Consider the following 15506-nt stretch of genomic DNA (forward strand, 5'->3'; position numbering starts at 1 on the left):
GGTGAGGGGTTCAGCTCTCAAGTTGGTAACAGTTCTGCTCTGAGGATGCCTGGCAGGATCCTTGGCCCTGGCCTTCAGCTTTGCTGTGAAGACTCAGCTTTAAGCAGAGTTGGCAGCAGAAGAGAAGTGAGCTGTGCTTCCCTTGGTGGGTGGGGTGTTTTCCTGGCTTGGCCCTGGGGAGGGAAGGCGGGGAGTGGACCTGCCCCATCCAGCTGGCCTTTGGGATGGATGCCTGGGTGGCCACTTAGGTTCTGGCTGCCTTGGAGGCTCCTGGGGCAGATGATGTAAACGTGTCTCTGCTGTGGAACGAGCAGGCTCCCACTGGCCTCCATGTGGGGTGAGGGTGGGCGTTGACGGGTTGTGCTGCCTTCTTCCCAGAGGGAGGGGCCGGGCATCGGGCACGGCTGAGCTGGGACTCCGTGAGGGCCCTGTAGGCTCCACACTGACCAGGCCTGGGTCGGGGTGTGGAGTGGAGGCCGGTGTGATAGACCGCTCTGTCCTCTGGACCTTCCTGCTCACTTTGCCACAGTGTGTCTTGTTCCTACAGAGAAGTTGGCTTCAGATTTGGCCTGGTGTGGGCTCTCCTCGGTGCCTACACCCCGGCCCCTCATCCTGTAGCATCAGCAGATCAGACCAGGAGATGCGGGTGCTCCTGGGAAGGTGGCTCCTGCCTCACCCAACGCTTGCCTCCCATCCTGTCGGGACCTTTTCTGTTGACCTTTATTTCTGTCTGAATCCTTACAACGATGGCTGTGTTTTAAAGAGGACATGGGCTCCCGTGGCCTGGTCTTGCTGGAAGCTGGCCTGACGGCTCCGCAGGCCTCTTCATGGAGCGAGTCTGGCCACCGTCACGGCCTCCGATGTCCTATCTGTGGAACAGCCATGACACTCCTTGTGAGCGATGGTCACTGTGGGGTGGCTACATTTGTGACACTGAAATGAGATAGTGAGGGTGCCAGGGACAGGCAGCTTGTAGTGTCCAGACGGCCACAGCTATATTTGTGGACACTCCCTATGGAGAGCTGGAATCGTGTCCCTCCTGCTTGACTCAGCCAGGACCGGGGTGACTGCCCCGATGCATGACCATGGCCAGGTCACTGTGTGGCTTCTGAGGCTAGACTGTAAATTGCTCTATGACTTCCACCTGGTTCTCCCTCCTGAGATGCTCTCCCTCAAGCCCAGCTGCCACGTAGTGAGGAACCCAAACTTGCCCTTGCGGAGGGACCACGTGGAGAGGAGCGGAGCCCCGGCTGACAACCAGCACCGTCCTGAGCCCCGACCTTCAGAGTCCGTGAATTTGATACATGCCTTTTTACTTCCTTGCATGTCAGGGTGGTTTGTCATGAAGCCCTGCTAACTGGAGGAGTTCCCTGGTGAGAATTTAGATCTTGTCTTGGTAAGAGGATTCACCCAGAGCCCTTCCTGCACCCTGAGATGATCACAGAGCTGTAGCCTCAGCCTTCCCTGCCAGTGATGCGTCTGGGAGTAGCCAGGCCCCTGTGCCCTCTCAGCCTCCCCCTGGCCCTGCCTCCTGGCTCTGGGTGTGCTGAGATGCCCCACTACTTGGAGCCAGCACCAACGTCAGAGATGCAGCATCATGAGATGAGGGCATGGACGTGAAGGGAGGTGCAGGGCAGGAAATGGGGGGCCCTGAGTGCACCACCTTTTCGGTCTGTGTTGCTTCTTATGCCAAGCTGACTCTTGTGAGAAGTCAGGGAGTGCCTGTCCACAGTGGAGGATGGACATCCTCCAGGGTGGGGGGCCCTGCCTCGAGGACTCCACTGTCCAGTGGGAAATTGAGCAAATCCACCATCTGGGGGGCTAAATAACACTTCACTCAAAAATGATCGGTCAGGGAGCATCTGTTAGCGGTTGGCTATCCCGGAGCGTAATCTCCAATAATACAAGCATGACGTTCTGCACTGTGGCCATGGCTGGGTTTCAGAGCCACTCTTAAAAGTTTTCTTTTAGTCTGTCTCTGCTTGTCCAGGGCAGCTGATTGTTTGGTGAGGACTTTTGAGGGTACAAATGGGTCTGCAGGGTAGGTCTCCTGGTTGGAAAGCCTCCACGTAGGCTCTGGGCAGGCGCTGCAGTGTGTGTGGTGTGCAGACCAAGCAGGCAGTTCCCACGGGGTGTTCTGGCTCCACCGCAGAGAGCTAGCCCCTTGTCTCCTGCAGACCTGGCTCCCTTCTGTGCCCACCCCCAGCAGGCCTTTCCCTCCCTCTCCTCTGGTGTGACCATCTCCAGTCCCCATGTTCTCAGCCTTCCGGAGAGAAGGCACAATGGAGACAGGGCAGTGGGTAGGGGGTTGGTTGGTCGCGAAGGGTTGGAGTTGGAACGGCCAGGTCTGATGTGTGTAGCTGTTTCCAGACACTCGTAATCAATAGGGCAGGAGCCAGGCTGATGGGGATTACCTGGCCTTTGCAGTCAAAACCCACCAGACTGAACATTTGACCTTCAGCTCCTCAGCTTCCTTTTGAGTCACTATCTGATGGCTTTTGAAAATCCATCTGGCAGATACTGCAGTCCAGAGTCGCCCAGGGAAACAACACCCCCGTCTGCAGATCTGCCACTTCCTGTGTAAACAGCCTGTCCCGTTGTCAGGGCTGCAGACACTGCCGAGGGCCCATGGGCAGCCTGCTGCCCGGCCTGTTCTCACCCCAGGCCTTTCTGGGGATGGGCATTTGGTAGCTTCTGGTTTGTTTTTATTTGGAGTCTGTGCTTGCAAAAGTCTGGTGCCTTTTTGATGTGAGAGTGTTTCCCATCATTTTTGTCAGGATCAGGCTCAGCTGATGGCAGTTTTGGCTGCCGGGGTGTTGAGGGTCCTCTGAACGGGCAGGAAATTGTCTCTGTGATTCAAAGCCTGGGCAGCTTTGGCGCCGTCAGAGGGTGAGCGACTTTGGGCCAAGTTGGGGGACCCTCCTAGAACCTTTGCAGCCTGGCTGCGTTCTGCTCTTGTCCAGGGCTGAGACCTCGGGTTTGGAATATGAGAATGTGAATGGCCTGGGGTTTGTTGGGAGGAGGGGACTCTGTTCAGGGCTGAGGCCTTGAGGCCCTGAGCACTGTATTTCCTGGTATGGGAACCAATGTGTGTGTGGTGTGTGGTGTGTGGGGGTGAAGAATGTGATGTGTTGTGTAGTATGTGTGTGCTGTGTGGTGCAGTATGTGTGTACGTGTCTGCAGTGTGTGTGGTATGTCTGCATGTGCAGTGTGGGGGGAGATGTGTGGGACGATGTGTGGTATGTGTGGTGCGGTGTGTGTGGGAGTGTGTATGTGGGGGGTATGCGGTGTGGTGCCTTGTGTGTGATGTGTGTGTACATGGGGTGCAGTGTGATGTGTGTTTATGTAGGCTGTGGGGCGTAGGGTGTGTGGATTGTGCTGTGTGTATGGTGTGTGGTTGTGGTGTGTATGTACGTTGTGTATGTGAGGGGTGTGTGGAGTGTGATTTTCCACAGCCACTGCCCCCCACCCCATACACACGTGGGTCACAGGACACAGGCTGCCGCGGCCTGCCTGGTGGCCTGGCCCTGGCTCCCTATGTCTTCAAGGAGGGCATGGGGGGCACGGGTGAGGGGTGCAGGCCTCCCTGGAGGAGAGGGAATTCCTTTGGCTCTTCCCTGGGTGGTTTGTGGGGAGTCTGATCCCTGGCGGCCCGAGCCTGACTAGGCATCTACCAGAAAGCTCAGCCAGGCTCCTCTCCCGGGCTCCTCTCCTGGGCTCCACCGACCCGGGCCTCCTCTCCATCACCTCTCCTTCCCGCGGGGCGGGTCTCCCACTGCCGGCCTCTCTGCGAAGGTCTGCCTCGCCATCTCGATCATGGGCGCGGCCCCCAGGATCGGGCGCCTGCGTAGCCTCAGAGAGGTCTGCTTTTCTCTGACACGCTAATAGAACCGGGAAATGGTTGCTGACTTCATTCGCAAGTGCGGGGTGTTCTGCGGTGAGCAGGCTGAGAGGCAGCGGCATTGTTGGTAGCCGCCAGCAGACTCGGCTGCGGGAAATTGATGATGACGGCTGTAATTTGGCTCTATTACTTATTCATTAACCGCACGCAAGTGGTCAGCTAGCCTGGGTAAGATGGTGCTTGGAAATTTCGTTTTCTAGAGGGCTCCATCATGTCTGCACCGTGGGCATTAATTGAAAGTTTCCTTCTCACAGGAGGCCCCGCACAGAGTGTTGGCACTCACTGCACTCACCCTGACCGTGACTTCTGGGAAAGGCCTCCCCCACCTCCTGCCAGGCCCAACTGTCCATGGTGAAGGCCTGCGTGGGCCGGGTGCCTGGACACAGGCCCCTTTGAGTGGGCCACTCCCTCCTCGCTCCTGCCAGAGCTGTCCCTTCCATTAGAAGGGAGAGTTTCTGGGGTGGGGTCGGCTTCCCTGCTGACCCACCCTCTCCCAGTCGGTTGCTTCTACTTGGATCTCCCATATGACCGGAATCTGGCACGAGCTGCCCTGCTGGACCCCGGACTCAAGTTGGGGCAGTGTAGCCTGTAGCCCTCTGCGTGGCCACTGCCAGCCTGGCCCTCAGTGGGCACATAGCTGGCTGGTGACTTCCACAGCCTTCCCCTTCCCTAGTCAACCCGCCAGATCGTGGCTGCCAGGCCTCTGTCGGCTGGCTTGACGTGGCACACTTATTATCCCTCAGAATGACATTTAAATGATTTTTACTGTAATTGGCCCCGAAACATGAGAAATAAGTACTATTCAAACTTAATTATCCCTGCCATTTAGAAAAAAAGGACACGCAAAGTGCCAGAGAGAGATGCTCACAGCTTTTCAGGTTGTATCTGTCAAATGGTTTCTCCTGTTGAGAACCAGGCCTGTGGCTCATTGGGCAGTTTGGGCCCGTAAGGCCCAGTGTGTGCTCTGGACTGCATCGTCTGACCTCGTTGAGGAGGGCAAAGGGCTTTTGGTGGGGCTGGCACCGGGGCTCACTTCCTCTCGGACATCGGGCTGGTAGCAGCTGGCTCTCCCATGGGCTGGCTGGCCCTTGCCCCTCCTTGGTTCTTGTAGGGAGTGAAATGGCTCTTGACTGCCTGATGAGGGTGGACAATTGAGCATAAAGCCGTGGGGCCCCCACAGATCACAGCCACCTTGTGTGCTCCCCTCCTTTGCCCTTCCTCCCCCTACCTCCTCTGGTTCCACCTTGTTTCGACCTTGATATCAGCCTGAATACATGGAGATGTTCCCAGGTCTCAAGTATCCTAGGTCTCTGCTGAGTCCTGGTCACCAAGACTCCTGGGCAGGGCCGGCAGGAACACCTTCCTGGGAGGTCCCTCAGCAAGATGGCTTCAGTGAGCTGGGAGGGTTAGGGTCCCTGATGGGAGGGGAGGTGAAAGGTTAGTGCCCAGGCTAATGGCCGAGACGCCCCTCTGTAGGGGTCATCGAGGCTGGCTCCTCCTGAATCTTTTAGGAGTTTACTTTTGATGCTTGTTGCAGCTGGAGGTGATGAAATGACTGGGAACCACAACTGAATTGGGGACCTGGGCATCGTCCTGGAGCTGGTCCTGGAGCAGGGCAGTCAGAGTGAACGTGGTGATGACGCTGATGGTCCTGCCTCTGGCCCTTCTGGCACGTGCTTTTGTGCATGGCTGCAGGGTCAGCTCTGCTGAGAGTGTCACCGCTTGGTGGCAGAGGGTCAGCGAGCTCTCTGCAGTAAGCCCTGGAACCGGGGCCTCCAGTATCCAGGCACAGTGCTTGTCATTAGTCCCTGCTCCATAGCTGCTTCAGGCGGTGCTAATGGAGGCAGCCAGACTTTGGCCATTTAACTTTCGTATTTCAAACGAGGAAGCTAATGCAGCTAGATTGGTTGAATTTAACTAATGACAGGAGCTTGACATCCAGTGCCCACTTCAGGGAAGCCAAATGGGAGATAAAACAAAAAGGGTTCTGGGGCACTGAGCCACCCATCGCCAGTGGACCGTGGTCTCCCCAGCCTGGCTCACCGCCTGCGGCTGTGAGCTCCCTGTTGCTTGTTCCTGAGGCCCACCCTTCTGTCTTCCATTCTGTCCTTCTCTGTGCTTCCTGGCCACGATCCTGTCTGGGACGCTTGTTTGGGTGGAGAGGGAAATGGTGCAGGGCTCAGAGAGGGAAGTGGGAATCTGTTTCCTGGTCATTGGTGTTGCAGAGGCACGTGGGGCCCACTCTCAGAGGTGGTCATCTCCAAGTCCCAATGCGTGCTCCCTCTCCTGTTCCCTCTGGGCCTCCCCAGGCACACTGTCCTTGGCACCTCCACCTCCCTGGCATCTGCTCACCCTGGAGAGCCCAGGAAGCACAGTCAGAAAGCCATCTGCTGTTTTCTCTGAGGCCTCTTTCGGATCTAACACTTGGTGACTAGAATACCATGCAATCATAGGCAGGACAGCGTAAATCCTCCCGAGCTGACGTGGTGCACAGGCGTGGGATGGCGCAGGACGGTGTGTGTGCGTCACCACACTCAGGCTTGGGCACTCTCCCCCCAGGCTACTAGTGCTCCTGATGCGAGCTGTGTCACCAGCAGTGACACTGACTCATACTTTGACCAACAGGCTGGGGGGCAGGGGTGGTGCTACTTGGACGCCACGGGATCCCTGACCAGTGCAGCCGTGACCAGGTAAGATGGGCAAGGGCTGCCAGCCTCCTTCGCACTGTCTCTTTGTGATCTCATGGGCTGATTTTTCAGGGATGATGAGTAAGCTTGAATTTTTCTCATCCTAGTGAGTAATACTGATACTGACTTCTTGAAAATGTTACATTTTAAACTTTCCTTTAAAGAAGCACCGTGGGGGCCTGGGAGGGGAGGCAGCTTATTTCATGCCCTAAGGAGTGGGGTGTGCTGGCTGCCTGCCTGTTGAGCTCTCACTAACGGTGGAGGGAGGTTTGTCTGCAGCTACGGCCGTAGGTAGCCAGGGTCACAGACTGGAAGGAGGAGCAGAGATTGGCTGGGGGAGGTGGAGGGAGGAGGTGGGGTTCAGCGGTCACTCCCTGGCCAGTGCCCTTTGTCCCCCCAAGGCCAGGTTGGGCAGACCGGCTGGTTGCTAGGTGCCGGCAGGAGCAGGGATGGGCCAGGGGCTTCACTGGCCTGGGCTTTGGGGGAAAGGCAGCCTAGGCCCAGCCGTGACCAAACCTTGACCCCAGCATTCCTTGTGCTTCCCTTTGAGGATCCATTCCAAGGAGCACTTCAAGGAGAAGTACGCCGTGGACGACGTCCAGTACTCAGATGAGGTCAGTAGTCATCCCTTTGCTCCTCCCTAGCCGAGCCTGGCTGGACGTCGAGGGACACCATGACCTGGCCGCCAGCCCCCTCAGTGCTGCTCTTGTTTGGAAAGAACAGGCAGGAACCATGCATCTCAGACCTCTCTGGGAGGCCCCTGCTTGGCCCAGGCAGTGCCCCTGACTGGTGGCCAAAAGTGTCAGTATCTGGGATGTGGCTGAGCTGCACGGGGGAGAGGATTTCTCAGTGAAGATCTGATCAGGCTTGGCTGGGCTCTAACGTGTCGGGAGACCCTTCTCACAGGCCCTCATCAGCTGCAGATGCCGTCATCAGAGGATGCCCAGACTGTGAGAAGGGTGGAGTTGGAGGTCCCCTGGCTTTAATTCTCTTCCCAGTGGTTGCCCATGTGGACTGGATAGTTATGTGACTGTCCTCCTGGGGCTCTGACTTTGTCCCCAGTGCAGGCAGTCGAAAGAGGCAGCCCCTGCCTTCCACTGCTGATAGGGCAGGGCCGTAGCAGAGGTGAGACCACAGCTGAGCGCCCCTGGGGTCTCCTTGGGAACCAAAGCCTCGCAATACTGCACCACCACCAGGCACATACAGGGCCTCTGCTCCATCCCTGGACACTGTTTTAGCCCTCATGCTCTGTACTGGTCAGTGCTGGATAGATCATAAACACTGAGAGGTCAGTGCCTGCTGCCCGAGATGCAGCCCCGGCCTGGCAGGGTCGGCTGGGACAGGGCCCCTCTGTGCCACATTTCCCCAGACAGAGGTCGTCATACACAGAGCTGGGTGCAGCATGGAAGTTGCTGGCAGAGCCAGCCAGCTGGAGGCTGAGCGGCCCTTCTTTCCCTGGGCAGGACACAGGCTGTTTCAGGGAAAGACAGCACTGAGTGAGAGGCTGCTTTTCGGGGATCCTGGCCAGACACGCAGGGCTGTGTGGAACCAGGGTGTCTCAGCCCAGCCTGCTTGGGGGCAGACAGCTCACGTTGATGAACACGTGTGCCTGCCCCAGGCAGGCCAGCATCAGTACCACCCTACACAGAGGACAGTCCTCCTTAGGTTCTGCTGTCCTGGAATGCCATGCCCACTTCTCTGTCCATATCCTACCCATCCTCCAAGGCCTTGTACCAGCCCCCTGTGTCCCCTGCCGACTCTGGTCCATACTGACAACCCTCCCCTGGCTCTTGGGACCCGTTGTGGACATTAGCTGTGTTCTGGTCTGTGCCCTGCCCTTTACTGTCTTGTCTTTGTTGCTGAGGCCCAGTTCTTTCCCCCCAAAGTTCACTAGCACGCTCTCTGCCTGCTCAGTCATGGGGACGGGTAGGCTTCAGAAGTGTTTGGGACCCAGGGCTGAACTCAGCAGCCAGGGGCATATCTGGTGCAGAAGGTGAATGAGCGGGTGGATAGTCAGCAGTGTGGTGGTGCTCGGTCAGGAGGCCCGCCTGAAGGAGTACTGCTTACATCCTTGGGGCCTCGGGGCCTGTGTCTGCAGCTCCTTCTGCCTGGTTGGATTGTGAAGCAAGGGGGCACTTTTAGTGGATCTTTATTTTATGTCATGTGATTCCATACAGAGTTTTTTGGGGGAGGGGTGACATAGCATCTAAAGAGTCTGTTAATATACATGTGACGTGTTGTATTGTTTTCTTTAGTATAGGAGCTCAAGTAGTCTGAACATTTATTTGCGTGCTCCTGACGAGGTCATTTGCCACTTACCTTGTATCTCCAATTGCTAGAGAGGGAGGGATGCCCACCCTTAGTTCTGATTTTCTTCTGACCCTCTCTTTTGGCAGGTGTATCCCTCCTGCCTCTGTAAACTGCATCTTAACACTATTGCTCTTTGGGACCTTGACCTTCCTGGTCTCGTCGGCGGGAAACGTGGAGAGGGCAGCCTGAGATGTGGCACAGTCAGAGTATCTCTGTGCTACAGCCTCCCAGCTGCAATCTGACATTTTTGTGTTTATGCCTGGGGAAAACAACTCCATTTACACTGTGATTTCTGGGGAGAGGCCTCCAAATGTAGTGAAACAGAGGAGGTCTTGAGTGTCAGGACACAAAAGCCTATAATGATAGTGTAGAATTACAGCCTGCAGATCAGCTCATCCTGAGTCTGTATTTATGAAGTGGAATCTTAAGTGAAGGCTTCAGTGGAATTCAGGGCACAGGAGCGTTCTGCAATGCCCCACCATTGTCACTGTCATCGTTAATTGGCTTTGTCGTGCCCATCACTGCCATGGTTCTTATTTGAAATGAGGGCTCCTGTGGACTGTGGGACAGGTGCTTCAGTCTAGGCCGACACCTGCATGTTCCAGTAACCTCGACAGCTCCCACGGCTCCCCTCCTCCCTCCCACCCTGTCCTGTGGTGGGCGACAGCTCTCTCCCCATGACAGAGGGGGCTGAGGCTCAAAGAGGTGAAGGGCGTCATCCACAACCAGGGAGTGCCAGAGTTGGGATGCGACCCCAGGACCTTTGGACCCCAGAGGCCTGCCCTCCACCTCTGCATTTGCCCTGTCAGAAGTGGGGGCGTGCTGCAGGACATGCCTGTGGAGGTGACAAGGCTCCCAAGTGCCTTTGATTTTCTGTGGCTCAAAATGGAGCCTGACAAAAATACAGACACCTGGGCTAGGAGGCTAGAGGTGCCTGGGGCCTGCTCCATCATGGAAGGTGACAGAAAGCCCTTTTATATTGGGGAAGGGCTCCCTGGACCAGTTCTCTGGTGCTCAGCTTGGTTTAACCTCGGGCAGCCTTGGCCATCTGTACAAATCACAGACAGGAAGCAGCTGACACTGTCTCCTCTGGAAGAAGATGGGAAGCCCTCACCCCAGGTCATGGACCGTCACTTGATACAGCATGTAAAATGCAGGTGTCTGATGCAGCACACCTGGCTATTTCGTTCCCCTCCTCCCATAGGTGATCCTGAGTTTAGTTATTGAGAAGGTAGAGTGAATGGTGGCTCCATGAATGGTAGAGAGGGGGGCGCTCAGGAGAACCTTGAGAGGTGCTACAAGGCATTGCCATTAAGGTGCAGTGCAAAGGCCGGGATTCACAGGGACAGGAACTGGCCAGGGGGAGGGAACATTCTGTGCTCTCTGTGGCACCTGGTGAATGTTGGGGGGCACCAGGGTCCCTGGCTCAGATGTAGGCAGGATGGACATAAGAGACCTTGGTGGCAGCACAGTGATGGATGCCCCTGCCTCTCCGCCCCGGTGGGTTGAGGCATCAGGGAGTGGTGGGGTCTGTGGCAGGCTTTCTGAACAGACAGCTACGTTTTGTGACATTGCTGGTGCAAGGTTACTAGATACTCCAGCTGTTCAGGAGTGGCTGCACATCCGTATTGTCTGTGGTCTTTCCTGATGTTTAAATTTAAGAACCAAATTGAAAATTTTAAATGCATTGCCAGCCACCAGTGTGTAGCCCTGTTTCAGACTGCCGTGAAAAAGGTTCATTTTTTAATAGCTTTGCTTTTTGCATGGTGGATCCTAGCTCCCTGGAGCAGTGCAGGCTTTCTTGACAGCACAGGTCGAGGATTGTCTAGCCCCTTTTTCTGGATCATCACCCTTGAAGAATGGCCTGCAGGCCTCGTTGGAGCCCTGGCCATGAGTGCGTGTGAGGTGTCCACCGGAAGCCCCAGGAGAGGACCCTTGTCTGCAGGGCTCTAGAAAGTTCTGTGTGTGCCGTCCACCTCAACCTGCCGGAGAGGCTTAGCTACTTGGGAAATGGTGCTGTGGCATAAAGCAAGGCCAGGGGCGTTTCACAGCGCCGGTTGTGAGAACTGATGGGTCCCCAGTGACCACCTTTTGTGGAAATGAGGCCTTGTGTTGACAGAGCCATGCCACCTTGTGTACATTTCCAACTCATGACATAGAGCTGCTCATGTCACCTTAATTTCAGAGCCATGGGATCAGGGTGTGCTGATGAGAGTGTAGCACTGACGGGTCTCTGCCGGGAAGGGCACGTGCAGCCGCCCGGCTCGGGGAGGCTCTGCAGACACAGAGGTAACCAGGGCCCACTCACGTGGTCCACTGTGATTGATAAAAGATGCTGTTCTGCCCGGACTTGCAGACGCCGCACCTGCTGCATCAGGCCTCCTTCCGTCTGTTTTCTCCCCCATTATCCCCAGCCAGCACGTCCTGAGTCGTAGCCAAGAGAAAAACCATCAGCTCACACATTTGTTATCCTGCTTCCCTCTCCCAAGGACAATAGCACATGCAGTCCCCCAGCGCCTGCTCGCTTTCCGGTTCTGCTGCCGTAACCGACCCACTCTGTGCTGATGAATGTAGCCCCTTCGCGTCGACGTAGCAGCACACCCAGGGCCCCACAAGTGCGGCTCCTGTTCCTCTTAATGAGCCTCCCCTCCTGGAGGAGAGCCTGGGGAGTGCCAGCCGCTCACCACACCGTTGTTTGTGCAGCTCAGAGGCTGGGATTCAGTTGTCCTCGGAGCAGTTACTGAGCAGACAAGGAAGGTGCAGGGAGACGGGGTGTCGGGAGGGCAGCTGGTGCACATCGGGAGAGTCATCTGACTGTGAGCATTGAGACCTTGATGAAGTATGTGGTTTTTCATCCAGCAGTTTCACTGGGTCAGATTTTTTTTTTAAGGAAATCATTTTTTTAAGGAATTTATTTTAAGGAAATAAAAACTTATATATGAGGACATCCATCAGGATGTTATTTATAATAATCATCAGAAAAAATGTAAGTGCCCGGTGGAGGAATGAATAAATGACCTATACCAGGTCTGTTACGAGACTATTTATACAGCCATAGGCATAACTCTGGGCTGTGCCCTCTTTCAGCTCTGAACCTGGGCAGACTAACCCATAAGCTTTTTCATTTGTGAAATCTGGACGTCTGTGGCACCACCTTCGTGGGTGGTTATGTGAGAGGTGTCCGCCATGACTGGCACAGGCTGTAATCCCGGGCTCCCTGGACGTTTACCATCCCCAGTGGCAGTGACTGGTAAAAATGGTGTGTTTGAAGAATACTTAATGACAGGAAATAAGCGAAGCGTGTAACTTCATATGATCCAAATGTCATTACAGATCTCTGTTTTTATGTGCAGAGATAAAAAGTCTCGGGGGATGGTTTTTGTAGGTGTATTTCATCTTTTTATAGTTTTCAATATCTTCCAGGTTTACTCTGGGAGCCTCTCAATATTAAAAAGCATATATATACGTATGTCAAAACTTACCAAAATGTGCGCTTTAAATATGTGCAGCGTAGAGGATGTCAGTGATAGCTCAATAAAGCTGTTAAAACAACAAACAAGAAGTCCTCCTCACTCTCTCCCTGTGTCAGGGTGTTAAAAGTTTAGGGTGGGGTGTCGGGAGGGAGCTCAAGTACAGTAGGAGCTGCAGCAGCCAAGACGCAGCGCCTGCTGAGGGGTGGGGCCAGGGGAGGAGGAAAGTGGTCCCACCAGGGTGGTGGGCACCCTTGGGGTATGGATGTCACTGGCTGATGCTGTGTGATGGGCACTTGGCCACGGGAAGGCCTGTCGGGGGGCAGCAGAGGAGGGAATGAACCAATCTGCTGCATGGGGATAGGGGAGGCCAGCAGGCAGGGGCTTCCACCCTGAGTACAAATTGATGAAGCAGCTGAGATGGGGAGAAGGCATCCCAGGCGGAGGTAAGAGCCCTGGCGAAGGCATGGAGAGATGAGCTTCTGTGGCCTGCTCCTTTGGGGGGCTAGGTAGGAAGCCACTGGTGTGTGTGGCGGGTATGAGGTCTGAGTGGGCTGTAGGGAAGGAGGAAACCTAACCCCACATGGTCCAGGAGATGAATGAGGGCAGGAAGGAGAGGCATCTACCTGGGAATCAGAGGCTGGTGGGGCCAGTGGCTGAGAGATTGCCACAAGGGGTCTTTCAGGAGGGGCCTGGCAGATGGACAGAGGTGCTGGCCTTGGAGGGTGGGTGGGTCCAGCTGTTTGGAGCTGGGACCTGCATGGGACGTGGAGGCAGGGCAACATGTGGGGAGGTATGCTGAGTTCAGATTTGAATCCCTCTCTGCCACTGAGAGCTGTGTGGCTTTCAGAAGTCCCTTATTTTCTGTAATGCCTCCTGTTTTACGGATCTGCTTGATCCATGTGAGCTGTCACTGTTTAGTAACGCTGCTATGTCATCTCCATCACACTTCGCGTGGGTTGTGCTAAAGTGGATTTTTCTTTCTGACCTTGCAGATTGCCAGTGTCCTAACGTCACGGAGCCCCTCTGTCCTCCTCACTTTGGTAAGTGGCCTGTGTCCAGGGACCAAGCAGTATTTTTTTATGGGGAGGGGCTTCAGGGAGCTGCTTGCCCCTACAGAGGTCAGAGCTGTAGGGGAGGACTGAGAACTGAGAGCAACAATCATTGGTGATAAGTAGTGACACTTCAGTGTGAACAGTTGAATATGTCCAAGACCATGTCCTTGATTCTCCAGTCGCCCTGGGATGTGCTGTGTCCTGTCCTGAGGCCACTGTGGACAAGACGCCACACACACTGCAAGGGTTAAAACCCAGCTGTGATCTATCTGTCAGGCTGAGCTGGTGGGATTTGTGGATGCAGAATATCAATTTGCTTCCACCCTGCGTCTCCTCCATTGTTAACAGAATTTGAAAAACACACCCTTTGCATCTGCCATGAGGATCCTGGGCTGTGTGGCATCAGTAACGCTGATTTGGACTTGGGGCACTGAATGACCGAGGTCCTGCTGCAGCCTTGGGTGGACAGGGGTGCACGGTGCACCCTAGCAGGGTGTTGAGGGTGTTTGGGCTGTGGAATGGCTCAGCGGAGAAGCCTGCTCTCTTATATTTCTTCAACCTTGGGGAGCTTCAAATATGAAGAGTGTGCAGCCCTTCTTTCCTCCCAGAGTGACCCTTCTCTCCTTCATTAATTGATTTTTACAGAAATAGTTCCCCTCGGTTATTTTTGTTAGCACTTCGCGTGGTCTCTTTTCCCCTCTCCACTATTTTGGTGGCTGAGAAGAAAGGTTAGATGATTGTGGTCACAGAGGGTCCAGTGTGTTTTATCGGGGTGGGGAGGGGGATACAATTAGACACCGACCTTGCAGCTCTGGTGGACGAAGTGGTGATTTAGAAGGCCTTGCCTCTCAGGGGATGGCAGGTTTTCCTCTGAATCTTTTGTTTTGTCTCAGTTCCACTTGGAGTCTCCTTATGATTAGGAAAGGAGAGAAAGGTAACAGAGTCCTGGTGTCATCGAGAAAGGCCCATCCTGCCTGAGTCCAGTCCTGCCCCCATCTTTGGAAGGGCCGGATCTGACAGTGCTGGTCGGGACACTGTTCGTGGGGAGCTTGTGCGCACACGCGTGCACAAGGGAGACAGGCCAGCCTGGGAGGGCAGGTTGTGGTTGGGGATGGTGCCGGTCTGCACTCTTCTCCCCCAGCCCCACCCAGTGGCCGAGCAGCCCTAGCTGGGGTCAGCCAAGGGCTTGGATGGAGGAAGCCTTGTTTTCTCTGCTTTTGAAGCTGCCCTTCTGCTGGGACCTGGCTTGGAGCCACCTGAAAGGCAGGAAGTGGTGGGTTGGCCGGGCTGGGGTGGGGGCTCCCCGTTCTTACCTCTGTGTCTGGTCTGTGCCCTCAAGCTCCCTCTCTCTCCGCAGCGCGGCGTCAACACCGACAGCGGCAGTGTCTGCAGGGAGGCGTCCTTCGAGGGCATCAGCAAGTGAGTGCTGGGGCCCCGAGAGCTGTCTTCCTTCATCCTCCACCAGCTCACATCTTCACCAGCTGCTCCAGTCCCAGAAAGGGCCCCTCCGCTTTACCTGCCCTCACTCCCCAGTTTAGCCCCAGGTCGAGCCCCCAAGCCCCGTTCCCCCTTCTGGGCCTCTGCGCAGAAGGCCAGGTGTTGGGCGCACGGAGCACGGCGCCTCACCTGCTTTCATCCTCACGCCCTGGCCCCTGGAGTGTGCCGCCTGCCAGCTGTGCCTGTGTCCCTGGGCTGGCTGGTGACTGGCCCTGCAGGGGGGTCTGTCTGCAGCAGACAGCCTTGAGGGGAGGCACCTGCTCCCTCCGGCTGCTGACTGTGGCGAGCTCTCCCACCCGCCGGGTCTCCTGTACCTCCAGCCCCAGCCCCTCCCCCACCACACATACTCTGCACCGCTGTGTCCTCTGTTGTCCTTTGGTGGACCCAGGCGGTGGCAGAGGAAGCGCCTTATAATTATGCATGAGCCTGAGCCACGGGGGTTTGTGCGTATGTGTGATGTAGGGTGATTAGGAGGGATTATGAGCTTATAAATATGTATCACGTCCCCCAGTGGTAAGCACGATGGGGCAGGGGGAGCGGGTATCAGGTTTGCTTCTTTTCACCGCACAAATCTCCGCATCCTCTG

General features: G+C 55.7%; 1 protein-coding gene across 1 annotated transcript in view; it reads left to right on the forward strand.

Annotated features, from left to right (window-relative positions):
* The window catches only part of PEPD (peptidase D), a 107002-nt gene that overhangs the window by 11441 nt on the left and 80055 nt on the right, over positions 1-15506 (forward strand). The window contains exons 4-6 of the mRNA XM_032486193.1: positions 7139-7202; positions 13364-13411; positions 14781-14842. Of these exons, the coding sequence (XP_032342084.1) occupies positions 7139-7202; positions 13364-13411; positions 14781-14842 (174 nt within the window). The remainder of the gene's footprint in view (positions 1-7138; positions 7203-13363; positions 13412-14780; positions 14843-15506) is intronic.

The sequence above is a fragment of the Camelus ferus genome, chromosome 9, assembly GCF_009834535.1.
Source record: "Camelus ferus isolate YT-003-E chromosome 9, BCGSAC_Cfer_1.0, whole genome shotgun sequence".
Taxonomy (NCBI): Eukaryota; Metazoa; Chordata; class Mammalia; order Artiodactyla; family Camelidae; genus Camelus; species Camelus ferus.